Genomic DNA, 18,417 nt, shown 5'->3' with positions numbered 1-18,417 from the left:
TTGAGTTACAATTTTCCATATATGAATATAAACAAGTCAACCTTATTGAGTCCCTTAAATTTTCTCTTATTTACCTTTTTATGATTCTCTAGAATTTTGTATTTAGACATCACATATTCTGTTTAGGTCTGATCTTTTCATCAGGAATCCTTGGAAATCTTCTATTTTATTAAATGATCATTTTTTCCCCAGAAAAGTATAGTCAGTTTTGATGGGTAGGCAATTCCTTTATTATTTTTTACAACTCCCTTGCCTTTCGAAATGCTATATTCCAAGCCTTCCAATCTTTCAATATAGAAGCTTCTGGGTCCTGTGTATTCCTGACTAGGGCTCCATGATATTTGAATTGTTTCTTTCTGATACAATATTTTCTCCTTGGCCTGGGAGCTCTTAAATTTGGCTATGATATTCCTGTCTTTTGGGGATTTATAGTAGGGAGGTGATCTGTGGATTCTTTCAGTTTCTATTTTACCCTCTTATTCAAAGACATCAGGGCAGTTTTCTTTGATAATTTCTTATAATATGATTTCTAGGTGTTTGGGGTTTTTATTTTGATCATGACTTCCAGGTATCCCAATAATTCTTTGATTGTTTCTCCTGAATCTTTTCCAGGTCAGTTGTTTTTTTTTTCATTGTGATATTTCATCCTTTCTATTTTTTCATTCTTTTTATTTTGTTTTAGTGTTTCTTGATGTTCTTCCATGACCTTTTGAACCTTCTTTTCTATTTAGTCAATTCCACTTTTCATGGAATGCCTTTCACCTAGGATTATTTTCCCTCTTTTTCCACTTGACTAATTTTGTTTTTTAATCTGTTTTCTTTTTTGTATCACTTTCATTCCCCCCCGCCCCCCATTTTTCTTGCACCTCTCTTTGATTTTTTAATTCCTTTTTAAGCTCTTCTAGTACCTGAGACTAATTTATTTGTTTGTTTTGTTTTAAGTTTTACATGTGACTACTTTGGTCTCACTGTCCCCTTCTGAGCCTTGCTTTTCTTTCTCTCCATTTTGTATGGTTTGGTGTCAATGTGGGTCAATTGTCATAAAAATTTTCCAGGGCTCAAGCTCTGTAATATAATTTATTATCTCATTTCTCCCCTCCTCTATTTTAGGTTCTTATCACTTCCCTGGAGAAACATGTGCTAGGTTGTTGGAAGGTGATGCTGGTGCCATCCACTGGAGATCCAAGCCTGACCCAGGAGGCCTCCTGCCTAACAGACTCACTAATGAAGTGTGGTTGGAAGTTTCCTGACTCGACCCTGCTACAAGTGAGCTAAAGAGAAAGGGTTGGGAGGGAAAAGGCAGGCAAGGAGGTTAATCGGATCTCTCCGGAGATCAGTCCTACATCCCACAAGTGTTACCCATCCAGAGACCCTCCTCATAGGTATGAAATGGTGATAACTGACTTTTCTCTGCAGGTGGTCCTGGATGCTGCCCATATCCTTTCTCCTCAGGATGTTCAGGCTTTAGCCCAGGGTCTGTGCCAGGCCCAGACAGAGAGAGCCCAGGAACTACTCCAGGAGGCTGTTGGACGTGTGCAGGGCCAGCCCAGGCAGAGCAATGGGCACCTGGTGCTGGTATTAGATAAGGTGAGGGCTTCTCTCTGTGAGGCTTTCCTCCTACATGATGGTTCTGCCCTCCAGCAAGGTCTGGATAAGAATAGTAACTTCTCTTTTCTTTTCCTCAGAACCTGCAGAAGCTGCCATGGGAGAACATTCCCAGTCTCCGGGCCCAGCCTGTCACTCGGCTACCTTCACTCCGATTCCTGCTCAGCTACTCACTGATCAGAGAAGTGGGCACTGGGGTTGGGAGCAGACCTGAAAAGGGAGGGCTGTGTGGTGGGGGCACCTGACAGAGGGCAGAAGGCTTTGGGGTGAGAGGAACAGGGTCAATGTAGAGAGGAGTTGAAGTATTCTCCTGAAGGTTTATCTTCCCCAGACATTTGCTGCTTTAATGTTGCTAAACATTCATGGATAGCATGTAGGCCATGGGCCCTCTACCACTGACTCGGTCTGTTTTACAGGGCTTCATTCCTCCATTTCTCTCCCCTGGGTCTATAGAAGAATCTTCCTTCTGCCTGAATGCCGAAGGAAATGTACTTCTCCCCTAATCTTTACCTTCCTAGATTGCAACAGTCCTTAGTGCAGCAATTGGATCACCCTATTGTCTGAGCATTTGCACTTTTTTTTTAAACACTGTAGCTAAATGGTATCTTACAGCATCAAGAGGTGGAGTAGCTTCCTGACCCACAAGGCCCTCATCACAGTGGCACTATTTAGAAGGTGCCAGGGAATTGTTTAGACCAAACATCTGCAAGTAGTTCATAAATTAGGCATTTAGTGGTTTCCATGCTTTAAAGCAGTATCTTCAGTTGCCAGAATCACATTCTGTCTCACAAATCAGAATTCTAGGAACCACCTACATACCAGGTGATTCGCCATTCAGCTGTCATTTAGAATTCCTCATTCTTTTTAACCCTTACCTTCCATATTGGTTCCAAGACAGAATTGAGTGGTAAGGGCTAGGCAATGGGGGTCAAGTGACTTGTCCAGGGTCACACAGCTAGAAAGTGTCTGAGGCCAGATTGGAACCCAGGCCTCCAGTCTCTAGGCTTGGCTCTATCCACTGAGCCTCCAGCTGCCTCTTAGGATATGTCCCTTTCACTGAAAATCAACCATTGCCTTAAGAGCTTTTGGCTGAGCTTAGGACCTCCTGTGTCCCATCTTCTGTATGGATCCCCTCAGATCAGGATTGGGGACAGCTTCATCCCACAGACTGTTGCCCTGGCACTTCCATCCCCTGGACTCTTGTTGGAGAGACTTAAACAAAAGTGACCAACTCTAGGCTTCCCGGCTTCCCTAGCAATCCCATATTCATCGTGGTTGTTGCCATTGACCTTCCCGTCAGGTTTGTCCATGCTTCAAGCCAGAAAGCCCTTGACAACCAGTGATCTCATGTGCCCGTTAGTGTTCAGGGCTGGCTTGGTCCATCCCAGGACAGAACCCTGGCTCCTGGGCCAGGGGCCCTGTCAGGTGCATTGCTGCTGTTTTCAGGCATGGTCTTCCCACAGCCCTCACCTCCCACTTCTGAAGCTGACAGACCAAGGCCCCCACCAGACGTTAGGATCACATGTGAGGTTGAATCTTGTGCCTCCAGAACTTTGGAGTTTCTCCTCTGCATTTGTTTGCGATGACATTTAGCTATGCTCGGTTTTCTACCCAGAATGCTCCCTTCTACTCTCAAAGAACCATTATTTCTTGGTTCTCGTAAGAGCATGAGGAGCAACCTGGCCTCACTGTGACAAGTTTCATTGAGCCAAGATTAACTTAAAAATGTGCCAGTTCATGTTCTAGAAAGTTTCTCCAGCTGGAGAGTCCCAGGTTCCACCTCCATTCAGGGATGGGACTCCTATAAAGGAGCCTTTCCCAAAGACTCCACTTCAGGGACTCCCACTCTGGTTTCACTGCCAGCCTGTCTTCTGTCAACCTTGTCTATTCAACATTACCCCCAAACCCCCAAAAAGATCCTCTTCGAGAAAGCAGACTTCATGTCTGGGCCTTCCTCCCTTGGCTGCCTTCTTTGTTGCCAGTAGTCAAGGCTTTCCTCGATGTAAGGTCACAGTCCAGTTACCTAAACACATCCTGGTGCTGGAAGCTATGTGATGGGGCAATGTGGGCTGGCAGGGAAGATCCTTTGTACCATGTCAGCTTGGGGAGTGGTCAGAATCCTGAGTGGGCCTGAATGTGGCTCTGGGCAAGGTTCCTCCATCTGCATGCCTTGAATCCAGCTCTCCAGCCTCAGGATACTCCCCACTGCCTGATTGCTCTCACTTTTTCGCTGGCTCTATGACTGCCAGCCTCCTCTGCCCTTAGACCCCTGGCTCATGCCCGAAGTTTCTCTCCAAGCCCTTGTTGGCTTCATTTTGGCAGTGCTCTCCTCTGAATCCCTTCTCTGTGCTCCCATCCAGGCCAACTTGATTTGAAATTTGCTCCTGACTGTTCCCTTTCTCCCTCTGACTGGCCCTCTGCTGCCCTCTGCTGTCCCCTGACCCCTCTGCAGCCCCATTCAGTACCTTTCTCCTATTGGGACTTGAGTGCTGGTCTAGCAGGGTGGTGGCAAGGCAAGAGGAATAACCAGACAGGCAGCCTCCAACCCGGGTATATTTATCCCTTCACTGCAGACCCAGGCTTCATCGGTGCTCAACAGGGGGGTGAATCCACAAAGTACCTTCTACGTCTTGAACCCCCAGAACAATCTGGGAAACACGGAGGAGCGATTTCGAGCCCGCTTCTGCAGGTGGGTTATGGGAGCGGGACTGCAGGGGCTGGGCGCTCCTCTCCACTTCTTCAGTGCACACTTTCCTAGGCTTGGCCCTTGTACCTCCTTACACTTTGTTCCTCTCCACAGTGAGGCTGGCTGGAAGGGGCTGGTTGGGGAGGCCCCCAGCCAGGAACAGCTCCAGGCGGCCCTGACAGAGCATGATCTGTACATGTGAGTATTTGAGGGACAGGAGTGGGCTGGGAATGGGGGGCTGGCACAGTGGGGCACTGCAGAGAGGGCACTCGGGCTCATCCTGCACCTGCATCAGTTATGCAGGCCATGGGGCTGGCGCCTCCTTCCTGGATGGTCAAGCCATCCAGCGGCTCAACTGCCGAGCAGTGGCCTTGCTGTTCGGATGTAGCAGCGCTGCCCTGGCCGTGCATGGGCGCCTGGAAGGAGCTGGCATCGTCCTCAAATACGTTATTGCAGGCTGGTGAGTGCCCTCTCCCTGTCTCATCCTCCCCGCTTTGGGCCCTCCCGTGGGGGTCCCCTTGCCTTCCTCCTAGGGGCCCGCCTTCGCCTTCACTTCCACCCTGACCCCAGATGGGCTGGCAGGGAGGGTGGGGGGTAGGGAGGGATATTCTTAGCCTCTCCCTCTGTTCCCTCAGCCCCCTCTTCCTGGGGAACCTGTGGGATGTGACAGACCGAGAAATAGACCGCTACACTGAAGCGCTGCTGCAGGGCTGGCTGGGGGCGGGCCCCGGAGCCCCCCTCCTTCCCTATGTCATCCAGGCCCGGCAGGCCCCCAGACTCAAGTACCTCATTGGAGCCGCCCCGGTGGCCTACGGCTTGCCTGTGTCCCTCCAGTGACCTCTCCAGGCCTCCAGTTTCTCCAGTTTTAGTGTTTGACCCTCCCCCCTATTTAAATGACGTTTTCCATGTCCGTGTTTTATGTCACTTTAATAAAGTTATCGCTTGACCTTTGCTGCCGCCTGGTTTTTCTGAAGGAGTCGCTGAAGCCCCTTCCTGTCGCTTGGCGCTTTGGGCCGCCTTCTTTCTAGGTTCAGTCCCAGGGCGAGGTCTAGTGGGGGTTGGGGCTGACCAAAACCCTGGCCTGCTTAATCGCAACCTTTCCCTCCGGGGCTGTTAGGCGTTGCGGAGGGTCGTCTGGCCGCCAGGAGCCAGGCCACCGCCTGGGCTAGCACTCTCGGGAGAGGAAGGCCCTTCTCTATCATTGCTGAACTGCCCGCGGAGAGGCTTGGCAGGGCAGCACTTCCCCAGCTGGCGGGCTCTCCCCCGGGACCACACTGCCCTCTATTCCTCCGGGCGGAGCTGAGCCCCATCCCCAAGCGCAACACTCACGCGCGATATTTCCAGTCCGTGGCTGGCTACCTGGTGGATCCCCAGCAGCGGTGGGGACCATAGAGAGGGTCCGCGAGAAGGGCGGCCCTCCGCGCCATAGAGACGAGGCGGGCGGGCGGCTAGAGCGCTCCCCGCGCCCGGCCTGCCACGCCCCGCCCCGCCCCAGCCCAACCTCCCAACATGGCGCAGTCGGTGAACATCACGGAGCTATCGCTGCCGCAGCTGGAGCTGCTCAAGAATCAGATGGACCAGGTGCGGCCGGGCCCGGGGCGCCCGGGGTTCCTGGCGTCCGCCGGGCCCTTCCTCATTCTTGCTTCCTTCTTCCCCCCGCCGCAGGAGGTGGAGTTTCTGTCCTCGTCCATCGCGCAGCTCAAGGTGGTTCAGACCAAATATGTGGAGGCCAAGGAGTGTCTGAACGTGCTCAACAAGAGCAATGAGGGTATGGGAGAGGGGACCGGGGGGAGGGGGCTGGAGCCGCTGGGGCTTGGGAGGGGAGCGGAGTAGACGGCCGCCGAAGAGGGATGGGCCGGGAGAGAAGGCCGCCTCGGGCATGGGCAGCGGCTCCTAATCCTCCGCGCCGTTAACCTGTCTTTGGAGAAGTGGAATTCCGAACCCAGCCTCCCCTCCCCCCCCTCGAACGCCTTCAGTTTCTTCCCTTTGCTTGTTGGAAGGCCGCGTGCACAGAGGCCCACCCCCCCCCCCCCCCCCGCTTCCACTCAAGGGGGACCGGCCCGGAAAAAGTCCCGGGTGGGGCTCCTTTAGTACCTTGCCTGCCTTCCCTAGATGTCTGTGTGTTACCTTCACAGGGAAAGACTTGCTCGTCCCATTGACCAGTTCTGTATCCTTCCCATTTAGAAGGAGGTCTGGGGGAGAGCGCTACTTCCTATTATTTCCTTAAGCTCCGCTTTATACCTGGCCGGCTCTCACCCCTTAGAGCTCAGGCTAGCACCCAGGTAAGACTGCCGGCCAGCATTCAGGTGGCCGAGGGGCGGAAGAAGCCTCCCTGGGACTGCCCAGCCCCTTGTGGCACCAGCCTCCAGCATGCCGGTGGGGCATGGGTGTAAGGGAAGGCAGAGGTGACTGTTAGACCCCCGGGAGGCCTCCCTTCTCAGTCCGGGAGCCCCCCCCCCCAATGGCTTTTGGGGAAGACCTCGCTGTGATCTTCAGGTGAAGGGCCCCTTGACCTTTTTCTTCCACTGTCCCTTCCAAGCCCACAACTCTGTAGCTTCGAGACCCCTGGTTTCCCTTCATGTGTTTCATGGCTTTTGAGCAGGGAGCTAGCCCTTTCCTTAATCCTCACCCATCAGATGTATGTTCCTGGGAAGCTACATGATGTGGAGCATGTTCTGATTGACGTAGGAACCGGCTACTATGTGGAGAAGGTGAGATGGGGAGAGGCTGGAAGAGGGGGCTCCCCGCCCCAGCATTCCTTAACTTCCTCTCCTGTCACAGTCGGCAGATGATGCTAAAGACTTCTTCAAGAGGAAGATTGACTTCCTCACTAAGCAGATGGAGAAAATCCAGCCAGCTCTGCAGGAGAAGCACGCCATGAAGCAGGGTGAGACCAGGGGTTTGGGGCTGCCTTTGCCTTTCCCTGAGTGGGCAGTTACCACATATCGAGTGCCCTGGCCTCTATCCAGACTGCCTGCTTTGGCCAGAGATCCCAATTTAGCAGGATAAGAGCATGGACATCCTAAGACCTGTGACTTCATTCATGTGGGTGTCCCCCCCAAGGGGCAGATTGCACCTCAAGCCATACATAAGTGGTTATCCTCCCTGTTATCTACTTTCTCTGTTGCTGTTGCTCTGTATGCAAGCATCCCCCTGGCTCTTTAATATTTCCACAGTGCCAAAGTTGCAGTCTGTCCATCTGTTAGGGAACTTCTTGCACTAAAGACATCTTTGGTCATATGCCACCTCCTGCTTTTGCCCACCCAAGCCCCTTTTCACTGCACTTTGGGTCTTTGGATAGGGATTCTTTTGAGATTTTAGCATTCTGTGATTCATACACTTACCATCGACTACAAATGCTTGCAGATAAAAGAAGGGCTTTTGTGGCAGGAAACAGTGGGATTATGGAGCATGCTGTTTAGCTCCCCGAGTGCAATCAACCTAATTTTAACTTCTTCCTCAATTCAAGATCCAGCTTGTTGGCAGTCTGCAATAGATATATAACCTTTAACTCAATGGACTCTCTATAACTGTGTGTCAGAATTTGGGCAATATTCATTCCTCATCCACTTGTTTTTTCCTGAGTTGATTGCAAGACTTATCTCTTTGGAGTGCCTTTTCTTCTTTCTATATTCTGGAGTTCCAGTGCTTTCCACACAATGTCTTCTGTGAATAGGAACCTCTGGAGAAGCTCAAGGGAATCTCTCTGTCCCTGGCAGACCTTTGGTGAGCATGTCTTTTATGCCTCACTGGATGCCACTATTTAGAGATTCTTAATAAAGTTATGCCCATAGCTCCATCTGTCCTAGAATCTTGTATGACCTTAGTATAGGCATTGAGACATCTTGTAGGAACAGAATCTTTAAAGATATGGTGTTTAATCTACCATATCAAATGCATTTTGGAAGATGTTTTGTTTATGCTTTTTTACTTTGCTGTCATTTTCTACTCTCTCAGTAGCCCCTTCTCTTGTGAAGTATTAAAACTTCAGAAGAAGAAACCATCTTACTTTGACCTCATCTGACGGTATATGTTTTTTTCTGTATCTGTAATCTCTTACCTCTTTACGGAAAGAGAAGAATTATATTTCAGCATTAGTTCTCTGGAGTAAAGACTTTTTTTAAAGGTCTTTGCATTGAATTCTAATGTATTTTAATGTTTTTCTTCCCTTACGTTAACATATTAATTCTACATGTTACCTTAGTTTTGTTTTACTTTATATCAATTCATAGGAATCTTTCTAAGTTTCTCTGAATTCTGGATAGTTCCATTAGTAATAATAGCTAACATTTACATAGCGTCTACTATGTATGTGCCAGGCACTGTGCTAAGGTCTTTATAATTATTGTCTCATATGATCCTTACAAAAACCCTGGGAGGTGTCTGCTATTGTTATCCTCGTTTTATATATGAGGAAACTAAGGCAGAGGTTGGTAAGTGACTTGCCCAGGGTCACATAACCAGGAAATGTCTGATGCTGCATATGAACTCGGGTCTTCCTCACCATAGACCCAGTAATTCATCCTCTGGGCCACTTAGATTACAGTCACATATTATGTTTGTTCAATATTCATTTGTTTTTATTTTGTTTATAATCATTTTTGCTTCAAATGCATACTTGTAATTGAGAAAAATTAGTACAGCAAGATCTTACCTTCTTTTATATCCTTCTGTCTGTGTAACTAAATATTTGAGTCTACTGTAAAAAAAAAAGAAAAAGAAATGAGAAAAGAGCCAATAGTTGGTTTTTGGACACCTTTTTTTGTAATATTATTTTGTGATCTTTTCTATTCTTTTGGAATTTCTTGCTCTTGAAATAGCTTGAAAAATTGATCAGTTAATATCTTTAAGATTGTGTCACTCTCCACAAAGATTTATCCATATGTATTTGGCCATATCTAGCCGCTCAACTTTTCTCCAAGACTAAGCTTTTTCATCATTATAAATCACACAGTGGGATCTTAAAACAAGCTACCAGCAAGCTTGCTTCCTTTCTACTGTTTTGTTTTTTTTTTTCTTGTCAGGGGGCAAGGGATAAGTACTTCATAATCTTCTGTTGCCTTATGTATGCAACTTTTAAAAATTGATCTTAAACTCCAAGCTTTTTTAACTCTTAGCTCCCATGTCTCATTTCTTTGCTTGCCGAGGTGGTTTTTCAAGGCTTCTCTGGCCTTTTCATTGTAGGGACTATATTAAATCAGTTAAATTTCTCTAAGAAATGGTGATAATTGAAATATTGTCTTTTCATGGATCCGTTTCCCATTTTCAGCATCAACAACAGCTTGTTCGAATAGATCTGTTTAGAACTGCTGTAATTGTATTCCTAGGTAGGTACACAGGGTTCTCCCTCGGGTCTTTTCCTTTTTTCTCTATATACCAGGGGTCAGCAACCTTTTTTGGCCATGAGAGCCATAAATGCCACGTTTATAAAAATGTAATTTCGTGAAAGCTGTACAGTGCTCACAGTGCCGCTCCTGTAACAGCGCCTGAAAAAAAATTGACTTTATGGCTCCTGCAGAAAGAGCCAGATATGGCTCAAGAGACATACGTTGCCGACCCCTGCTATATACTATCTTAATGATCTCTTTAGCTCCCATAGATTTAGTGCATCTTTGTGCAGAGGATTTCTCAAACTACACATCCAGCCTTCGGCACTTTTCTGAGCCTCATTTCTGTACCTCCGATTGTCCAGTCAAGTCAGACAGACATCTCAAACTCAACATATCCAAAAATAGAACTCATTATTATCTTTTTTCCTAAACCCAACTCATGCCTAACTTTTCTATTTCTTTCTAAGGCATTACAATGTAATTGGTGGTCTCAGTTTATAACCTACAAGTCATTTTCTAAAGCACATAATAGACACTTGATAAAAATGATTGTTGTCTGGTTAATCCTTGACTCTTCATTCTTATTCTTCCCCTTATAGCTAATCAGTTGCCAAGTCTATCTGTCATAGCCATCCCTTTCTGATGCAATAAACCCCCCTATTTCAGGACTTCATTCACTTTCACAGAGGAGTCTTCTTTCAAATAGGTCTCTCTGCCTCAAATGGTTTGATTTTATTTTCAGTTCCAAATTCTTTCCCATATTCTTCTACCTCCCTAACCTCTTGAGAAGACAAGGAAAATCAAACCCATTACACATATGTAGAGGCATGCAACAAATTCCAAGCTTCGCCTTGTAAAGAAGGAAAGAAGGAAGCAGTCTGTAGTTTTGAGTCCGTCAGCATTCTGTCTGGAGATGGGATAGCATGTTTCAGCATGAGGCCTTTGGAAATGTGGTTTGTGTCAGTTAGAGTTAATAAGTCTGTTTCAAAGTTGATTATTGTTGCTAGTGTATAAATTGTTCTCCTGGTTCTGTTTCCTTCCTTATGCATTTGTTCTACAGATGTTCCCAGGTTTTCCTAAAACTATCCCTTTCATCATTTCTTATACCACGATAGTATGCCATCACATTTATAACTCGCTCAGTCATTTCTCAATTGATGGGCATCCCCTTAATTTCCCATTCTTTGCCATCACAGAAAAAGCAGCTATCAATATGCTTGTATTCTGGGCCCTTGGAATATAGACCTAGTAGCAATATCAATGGGTCCAAGGGTATGCACAGTTTAATATCTTTTTGTCCCTACCTTGTCTTTCTAATCTAGCCTCCACATAGCTGTCAAACTGATATTCCTAAAATGTAGGTCTGAGGGGCACTTAGGTAGCATAGTTGGTAGAGCACCAGGCCTGGAATCAGGAGGACCTGGGTTCAAATTTGGCCTCAGACATTTGCCTAGCCCCTTGCCCTTCTTTCTTAAGAGTTGTTACTAAGACTGAAAGTTAGGGTTTTAAAAAAATGTCACTTTGACCACATCACTACCCTGTTTAAGAAGCTTTAGTGGCTACTCAAAATCTTCTCATTGACATTTAAACTCCTTCACAAACCAGCTAAATTCTAAGTAAACTGAAAGACTTTCTTTTCCTTGTAAAAGAATTCTGTCTCCCATCTCTACAACTTTGCAAAGGCTGCTCTCCCTGACTAAATCCTCTAGACCTTTCCCTCAATCATTTTGTTTATTTTGTATATATCCCATACTTACTTGAGTTCATAAACTGGCTTTTTATTTGCTTTCCTGGTCTCTAGCAACAGTGGTCCATAGGGACTCAATAAGTGCCTGGTGACCAATGGATTGATTGACAGCCGTATTGGGTGGGGTAGAGGCACAGGTTATGTGTTTAGTAATCATGTTCTCTCAAGCTACAGTGTTTCATTTTTGTAATGTTCCATCTCCTTAGCATTTGTAACTTCTTTATTCTTAGAAGTCAGTAAGAATTTATGAAGTGCTTACTGTGTGCCAGGCACTTGGCTAAGTGTAGGCATACAAAGAAAGACAAAAACATGTTCTTCCCTTCAAAGAGCTCCCATTCGTTTGGGCTGGATGATCTCAGAGGGTGAGCACAAAAATGAATCAGTTTATCGAAGCTTTTATTGCCTTTGCCCTGATTAGTTTTGAGATCATGTGTATTTATAACAGACTTAAAAGAGATACTTGCTATGGTTTCTTTCTCCAAAACTTAGGTCCTCATTTAATAAACCTAAAATTCTTTTCCAATACAAAGATCAGTGATTTTTCTTTTTAGAAAAAAAAAATTATTCTAAATTTAAACACCAATAAACATTTTAATACATACAGTAAAAGCAAAGAGTTCTATATAAAATAACCAATCTCCATTTTGTACCATGTGCTTTTTTCAAAGAATGTGGTAAAACCCTATACATTACTTTAAAAACTGTCCTGCTTGTTGCTCCCCTCACAACTTTTTCTTCTGTACTTTAAAAAAAATATTAGTGGCTCTCTTTCTTTGGATAGCACTGTTGCCCCTTCTCATCTAAAACCCTGATTGAAAGAAAAGTAGGTTAAAATACTTGGTAAGAATAAGCATGGTCAGGCAGAAAGAATCCACAGAAGGGTCTGTGTACCTTGTATCTCTGCAGACAGGGCTGGTCATCACAGTGATCCAAGTTCATTTTTTCAAGGTTGTTTTTCTTGTTTGGACTCACTTCACTGTCTTCATATATGTCATGTTCTACTTGCCTGCTCTTACTTTGGTGAATAGCCATCCTATAGGTATCCTCAATACTCTTTGAAGATGTTCAGATTCTCAAGAGACATTTCTTTCTTCTCCCCCCACAGAATTTATCATATCATAGAATTCCCCCTAATTCCCTGAGAAATTTATTTTCTAGTTTTTTCTGAACTCTCTTGTTTTAGTATTTCAGAGTTCCCACTCAGCTCTAGTCTTTTCATCAGAAATTCTTGAAAGTCTTCTCTTCCATTAAAGGTCCATTTTTTCCCTTCAGCTTTTTGCAGTTGTTATTCTTGTTTGTATCTCCTGCCTTTTCAAATATTCCATGATCTCTCAGTTTTACTAGAAGCTTCCAGGTCTTGTATAGTCTTGCCTTTAGTTCTCTATGCTACCAATATTTTTTCTTTGATGCCCAAGTTTTGCATTTTGATGATCATGTTCTTGAGACTCCTTTCTGGAGGTGATTAGCAGATTCTTTGGCTTTTGGTTGGGTAGTTGGCCCTGCTTGGCCTTCCCAGCTTCACCAGAGTTCAGGGCAGAATTAGGGCCCTGTGGACCTCTGAAGTTCAGAGTTGTGACTTCTCAGGAGGGGGCCCCTGGGCCTGGACCATCCTGGTTTAATGCTGCTGCACCTCAGTCCACCCTCCTCCCCTGCAAGCTGTGTCCTGTGGCTGCCAGCTCCTTTCCTGCTTCTTCTAAATGTGCCTCTCCAAGCTGTGCCCTTCCTTAATAGCCTCCTCTACTTGGGACTTCATTCACTCATCCACATGGGTGGCCATCCAGGGCTCCCACTCAGGACCCACTCCACCCTGATTCCAGCCATGCTTGGACTATTTTATAGCCCACAGGGATGTCCCTCCCCCTTCCCCAGCTCTGAACCAATCTTTCCCATCCCGGGCTGGCCCGACTCTCTACTCCAGTCTCGGCAGTGCGGGTTGAGCCAGTCACACCAGCTCCCTCCCCGGGACCCTCTGTGCCTTTACTGGCTCATCCTCTTCTCTCGGAGGCTCCCCGGAGCTCGATCTCGGCCGCCAGCCCCCGATGACCTTTCCCGGCCCATCAGTCTTGCCCTACACCACCTCCATTGGGCTGGGAGGCCACAGTCGGCGCTGGGCACCGTAGCCGCCTGCCCGGCAGCCTCCCCTGAGAATCGAGATATAAAGGGTTCACTGACTCCTGACCCCTAACCCTGTGCCTCTCTCCCGCAGCTATCATGGAGATGATGAGCCAGAAGATTCAGCAGCTCACGGCGCTGGGGGCGTCCCAGGCGGCGGCGGCCAAAGCCTGAGGGGGGCGGGGGATGGGACCGAGGGGCGTGTACGGAATCTCACAATAAATGCGCCCGCCGGGCCCAGTCCTGGGCCTCGTGTCTCTTTTCCTCTCCGCGCGGATCCCTGGGGGGAGGGAGGAGGGGAAGTTAGGCTCCACCCCGAAAGTGGCGCCAGGCGGGAAAGGAGCTGTCAAGTTCAGGAAGTGACGCTAGGCGGCAGGCGGGCCGCGGTGGGGGGAAGGGGCGGGGCCGTTTGCCTACGCTCCGTAGAACATTGCTGGACGCTGCTGCGGGGCGGAAGTGGCGCGTGCTCTTCCGGCAGTGTTCGGGGCCTCCGCCTCCCGGGTTCTGTATGGGTCACCTCTTCCTCCGCAGCCTCCTCTTCCTGGCGCTTCCGTCCACACCGCTGCGGCCCTCTCGACGGCTGGGCCTCCAACCCGCCCCATCCCCCAAACGGCCCCGCGCTGAGTCCATGGCGCCGGCCCGTCCCCGCATCGGGACCCATAATGGCACCTTCCACTGCGACGAGGCGCTGGCGTGCGCGCTGCTGAGGCTGCTGCCCGAGTACCGGGTACCGGGGGCGGGGTGGGGCTCTCCTCCCTCCGTGCGTGGACGTGAGGCGGTCGCGAGCGGGGAGGGAGCACGCGTCGCCTCACGGCCCCGCCCCCTCCTCCCTGTCCCCCCAGGAGGCCGAGATTCTGCGCACCCGAGACCCGGCGCTGCTGGCCACCTGCGACGTGGTGGTGGACGTGGGCGGCGAGTACGACCCTCAAAGACACCGCTATGACCATCACCAGAGGTGCGGGCCCGGGCCCGGCCCCGCATCCCCAGGCCCTCGCTGCAGTGGCCCCCTGCCGGGTGCTACTGTCCTGCCGGCCCCCTTCAGCCCGGCCTTGCCTTCCCTAGGTCTTTCCGCGAGTCCATGAGTTCCCTGCGGCCCGGCAAGCCTTGGCAGACGAAGCTGAGCAGCGCGGGCCTGGTCTACCTGCACTTCGGCCAGAGACTCCTGGCCCAGCTGCTGGGCACCACCATCGATGACCGCACCGTGGAGACCGTCTATGACAAGGTGTGGAGTCCCAGCCCGGGCCCTCCATGAACCTGTATGGACAGTGGGCTCAGCTTGCCTCAGTGGTCCCATTTGTAGAATGGGGGCAGAATGGTGTGGCTTGCAGGGTTGATTGGAGGGTCTATTCTGTGAAAAAAAAACCCCAAGGAATGTGTCCCCACAAACTTAGTGCAGTTTAAGCCATCTACAATACACATAAACGACCCTGTGATCACCATCATTGTACCTAATCCTTTCCATTCTGGGGTACAAGAATAGCTCGACCTGGGGACCCCTGCGAAAAAATCAGGATGATCAGCTCCCATCCATATGTGATCCTTCTCCCTTCCTTACAAAGATACATGTTTTAGCTATTCATCCTCAGGACATATAAAATGGAAATCACACTTCACTGTGTGACCCTGGGCAAGCCTAGCCCTTACTGCCCTACTGCCTTGGAATCGATGGATTCTAAGGTAGATAGTAAAGGTTTAAAAGAAAAAAAGGCATTCCTAGCCCCAAATTGGGATCAGCCCATCCTACTGCCAGCTTCTGTACAGCCCTGAGCTAGGGAAGGTCTTTGCATTTTAAAATGAAGTTGTTGGGAATGGAGAAACCTCTCTTTGCTGGGGCAGTACGGGAGTTCAGGGCCTTCTTCTACACCAAGCACCTTGGGGACACCCCTTTGAAGGAGGTGCTTAACTGATCTTCAAGGGGGACATGAGAGATTTGCAGCACCTGCCTTGTGGTGGTTTGGAAAGATTGCTTTGGCAAAACTTCAGTGCATCCCACGAGTTCTCTTGTTTTATGATAGGAAAGAAATCTGTGAGGGACCGAAGTTTTGCATCCTGGCCCCACACTGGAACAGTCAGCCTGGGGTCTTTAAAGGCCCTTCTGTGCTTTCCATTCTACCTGAGGGCAGGGAGCCCCAGAGAGGTGGGGGCTGTGGCCAGCCTTCCATGCCAACTGCTAAGGGGTGTAGTCTCAGCCCCCCTAGGGGCCTCGAGCTCCCTCTCCTGTTAAGCGAGGATACAAAGGTTTATATTCTCAGTGACAGCCTCAAACCTCTGCCCTTTCCTACAGATGTACGAGTATTTTGTGGAGGAGGTTGATGCCATAGACAATGGGATTTCTCAGTGGGAAGGAGGAAAGCCTCGCTATGCACTGACCACCACTCTGAGCGCTCGGGTGGCGCGGCTGAACCCCACCTGGAACCAGCCGAATCAGGACACAGAGGTAGGACTGGTGGAGGGAGGAGAGGGGAGGACTCTGCCTTTCTAGGTCCCAGCAAAGTCTGCAACCAAATGCTGACCTTACTTCTGTTTCCAGGCTGGCTTTCACCGGGCCATGGAGCTAGTACGTGAGGAGTTCCTCCAGAGGCTAGAGTTCTATAAACAAAGCTGGCTTCCTGCCCGGGCGCTTGTGGAAGAGGCCCTGGCCACTCGATTCCAGGTAGGAAAGGAAAGAAGCATTTCCTAAGCACCTACTGTATACCAGGCGCCATGCTGAGGCTCACACAGCTCCAGGCACCTGGCTTTGCTCTCTCTACTTTCACAACTCCTTTAAACATAGCTACAATTGGAGACAAAGGGATGAAGCCAAGCCCACCCCAACCTCACTTTCTTCCCCAAGGTGGACTCAAGTGGAGAGATTATAGAGCTGTCTCAAGGTGGATGTCCCTGGAAGGACCATTTGTTTGATCTGGAGTCTGGGCTGACGCCCGTAGTGCCCATTGCCTTCGTGCTCTACCCTGACCAGAACGGTCAGTGGCGGGTTCAGTGTGTGCCGAAAGAGCTTCACTCCTTTGAGAGCAGGTGAGGCCCCACAGACCCTCCGTCCTCCCCCAGTCTACCCCATCCCTCCCCTGGCCCAGAGCCTCTTCTAGCTCAGCTGCTGGTTTCCAGTTAAAAAACATTTCCCTTCCCATCACACACACCCCAAAGGGGAAAAAAACAAGACAGAGTCCTGTAACTCATGTGTAGTCAGACCTAAAGAATTCTTAAGCCATCCATGCCCCAAACCAAGTGCAGCTTCCTGCGCCCCAGGTCTGCGCCTGCTCCCCATAACCTGGCCAGCTGGTCCCCACATGATGGCTCCTGCCTCAGATTCCAGTTCTGCCCCTCACAACCTCCCAACCTTCTTCACTGTCTCTGCTCACAGGCTGCCCCTGCCTGAGCAATGGCAGGGTCTCCGAGACGAGGCCCTGGACCAGATTAGCGGCATCCCTGGCTGTATCTTCGTCCATGCCAACGGCTTCATTGGTGGGCACCGCACCAGAGAAGGTGCCCTGAGTATGGCCCGGGCCACCCTGACCCAGCACCAAACCCCTCTGCCTCCTAACACATCGCAATAAAATTCTGTGCAGGTGCCCAAGCTCTGATTTCTTCCTCCCGGCTCCCATGTCATTAAGCAGACCAGAAGGGAAGGGGATGAAGAGAAGGTTTATTAATGGCTGTTGGGGGACCAGGAGGTTCCTGGACAGGGGTCCCAGGAGCTGGAAATTGGAGTGTTCTCAGTAAACAGAGGCATGTAGGTGGTGCCCCCTCCTCCAGCAGGAGGCTCCTGGGTCCGGCCCAGCATGGGGCTGAAGCGGGGGAACTGGGCATTGACAAAATACAGAGGAATGTGGGCGATTCGGCCCGTGGACCAGCACTGCAGAGAGACGCAAAGGGGAGGCCGAGTATGAGCCCAGCCCACCGTGGCCTCCCCTTTCAGCCCCCACCCCAGGCAGCCCCCTTACCACGGTGAGGAGGGCACCCTTGTTGAAGGACGGGTGGAAGGTGATCAGCTGAGCCCAGGCGCCAGGCTCTCCCTGCACCACGCCGCTGGGAGACAAGATGGGACAAGTGAGGGGCAGGAGGGACGGGGGAGCCGCAGAGACGGGGGCAGGACGGGGGCAGGACAGGGGCCACTGACCAGGGAAGCAGCTCAAACACGGGGCTGTTGCGGGTCCGGAACAGGAGGATGACAGGCTTGCCGTGCCGGACATGGGGGTTTCCTGTAGGGGGAGGTGAGGCCACGTTGGAATGAGGGGGCTGGGCCATGGGGTGCCCGTGGGCAGAGCTGGCACACACCCCCCCCACCCCGGTACCTTTCATGAGCACGGCCAGGCGCTCTCCACTGGGATCCCAGACCATGGAGTGAGCTTCTCCGCCCAGCCTAGAGGACACACAGTGGGTGACGGAGAGCCTGAGGGCATTCTTCCCCCCCTTCCCCTCCCCAAGGGGTCCCCCACTCACCTTTCCTCCCCGTTAGGGGTCTGGATCACAGTCTCAGACAGGTCTGCCACAATGGTAGCCGTCTTGGCACCTCCGACCTGCCCCTTTCCCTCCCCTGGGGAAGGGCTCAAGGTGAGAGGGGTCTCCAGCTCCCACCCCACAACCCCTGTGTGCCCGGTCTTCACCCCCTCCCCAGAATCCCCCCAACCCCTCTCACTGCTCCGCTCTGGGAAGGTCAGGGAGTAGATAAGCGGCTCCCCCAAGACTGTGAACAGCAGGCGGTTCCCATCCGGGCTCCAGCAGCCGGTCTGGGGCAGGGAAAGAGGTCCGGTGACTCATGGGAGCAAACACTGCTGATCCTGGGGGGCTCCACCCCCCCCCATTCCTCCCACCAATCCCAGGACCCTTCGTACCTGGCAGCGCCCCGACAAAGTCGGCCATCGCTCACAGGTCCACATCTGCGCCTCCCAGACCCTACACGGAGAGCACCTGAGCGTCACATCCCCCCTCCCGGCCCC

The 18,417-nt window shown here is 50.2% G+C and overlaps 4 protein-coding genes across 5 annotated transcripts in view; 3 read left to right on the top strand and 1 right to left on the bottom strand.

Moving 5' to 3' along the window:
• The window catches only part of ESPL1 (extra spindle pole bodies like 1, separase), a 35,752-nt gene extending 30,602 nt beyond the window's left edge, over positions 1-5,150 (top strand). Inside the window, exons 24-30 of the mRNA XM_044679240.1 lie at positions 1,111-1,266; positions 1,417-1,587; positions 1,686-1,790; positions 4,179-4,294; positions 4,406-4,489; positions 4,587-4,751; positions 4,927-5,150. Coding sequence (XP_044535175.1) covers positions 1,111-1,266; positions 1,417-1,587; positions 1,686-1,790; positions 4,179-4,294; positions 4,406-4,489; positions 4,587-4,751; positions 4,927-5,128 — 999 coding nt within the window. The 3' untranslated portion in view covers positions 5,129-5,150. The remainder of the gene's footprint in view (positions 1-1,110; positions 1,267-1,416; positions 1,588-1,685; positions 1,791-4,178; positions 4,295-4,405; positions 4,490-4,586; positions 4,752-4,926) is intronic.
• Positions 5,151-5,715: 565 nt separating this feature from the next.
• PFDN5 (prefoldin subunit 5) lies at positions 5,716-13,727 on the top strand. 2 transcript variants are annotated; one of them, XM_044677823.1, is made up of 6 exons: positions 5,716-5,872; positions 5,957-6,059; positions 6,427-6,458; positions 6,928-7,002; positions 7,073-7,178; positions 13,575-13,727. In XM_044677823.1, the coding sequence occupies exons 1-6, from the start codon at positions 5,801-5,803 to the stop codon at positions 13,652-13,654; spliced, it is 468 nt and encodes a 155-aa protein (XP_044533758.1). In that variant the 5' UTR covers positions 5,716-5,800; the 3' UTR covers positions 13,655-13,727. The 2 variants fall into 2 exon arrangements, with proteins under 2 accessions (XP_044533758.1, XP_044533759.1); XM_044677824.1 differs by lacking the exons at positions 5,957-6,059; positions 6,427-6,458.
• A 211-nt stretch (positions 13,728-13,938) lies between these two features.
• On the top strand, positions 13,939-17,054 carry MYG1 (MYG1 exonuclease). The gene is made up of 7 exons (XM_044677636.1): positions 13,939-14,207; positions 14,323-14,435; positions 14,543-14,702; positions 15,765-15,917; positions 16,011-16,133; positions 16,314-16,495; positions 16,842-17,054. Exons 1-7 carry the CDS (start codon positions 13,989-13,991, stop codon positions 17,032-17,034), a joined length of 1,143 nt encoding a protein of 380 aa, XP_044533571.1. The 5' UTR covers positions 13,939-13,988; the 3' UTR covers positions 17,035-17,054.
• A 57-nt stretch (positions 17,055-17,111) lies between these two features.
• The window catches only part of AAAS (aladin WD repeat nucleoporin), an 11,948-nt gene continuing 10,642 nt past the window's right edge, over positions 17,112-18,417 (bottom strand). Inside the window, exons 8-14 of the mRNA XM_044679239.1 lie at positions 18,313-18,373; positions 18,117-18,207; positions 17,921-18,014; positions 17,773-17,840; positions 17,598-17,679; positions 17,422-17,506; positions 17,112-17,333 (exon numbers count right to left, since the gene is read on the bottom strand). Coding sequence (XP_044535174.1) covers positions 17,127-17,333; positions 17,422-17,506; positions 17,598-17,679; positions 17,773-17,840; positions 17,921-18,014; positions 18,117-18,207; positions 18,313-18,373 — 688 coding nt within the window. The 3' untranslated portion in view covers positions 17,112-17,126. The remainder of the gene's footprint in view (positions 17,334-17,421; positions 17,507-17,597; positions 17,680-17,772; positions 17,841-17,920; positions 18,015-18,116; positions 18,208-18,312; positions 18,374-18,417) is intronic.

The sequence above is a fragment of the Gracilinanus agilis genome, chromosome 5 (assembly GCF_016433145.1).
Source record: "Gracilinanus agilis isolate LMUSP501 chromosome 5, AgileGrace, whole genome shotgun sequence".
NCBI classification, from domain to species: domain Eukaryota; kingdom Metazoa; phylum Chordata; class Mammalia; order Didelphimorphia; family Didelphidae; genus Gracilinanus; species Gracilinanus agilis.
This window is presented reverse-complemented; position numbering and strand designations above follow the sequence as displayed.

What these genes read in the sequence shown, in the direction of transcription:
- PFDN5 (XM_044677823.1), top strand. Translation starts at nt 5,801, where the DNA reads ATGGCGCAGTCGGTGAACATCACGGAGCTATCGCTGCCGCAGCTGGAG. An exon ending in TCAAGAATCAGATGGACCAG is followed by an intron (nt 5,873 to 5,956) that starts GTGCGGCCGGGC and finishes CCCCCGCCGCAG; the next exon opens with GAGGTGGAGTTTCTGTCCTC. An exon ending in TCGTCCCATTGACCAGTTCT is followed by an intron (nt 6,459 to 6,927) that starts GTATCCTTCCCA and finishes CTCACCCATCAG; the next exon opens with ATGTATGTTCCTGGGAAGCT.
- MYG1 (XM_044677636.1), top strand. Translation starts at nt 13,989, where the DNA reads ATGGGTCACCTCTTCCTCCGCAGCCTCCTCTTCCTGGCGCTTCCGTCC. An exon ending in TGGAGACCGTCTATGACAAG is followed by an intron (nt 14,703 to 15,764) that starts GTGTGGAGTCCC and finishes CCTTTCCTACAG; the next exon opens with ATGTACGAGTATTTTGTGGA. An exon ending in AGCCGAATCAGGACACAGAG is followed by an intron (nt 15,918 to 16,010) that starts GTAGGACTGGTG and finishes TTCTGTTTCCAG; the next exon opens with GCTGGCTTTCACCGGGCCAT.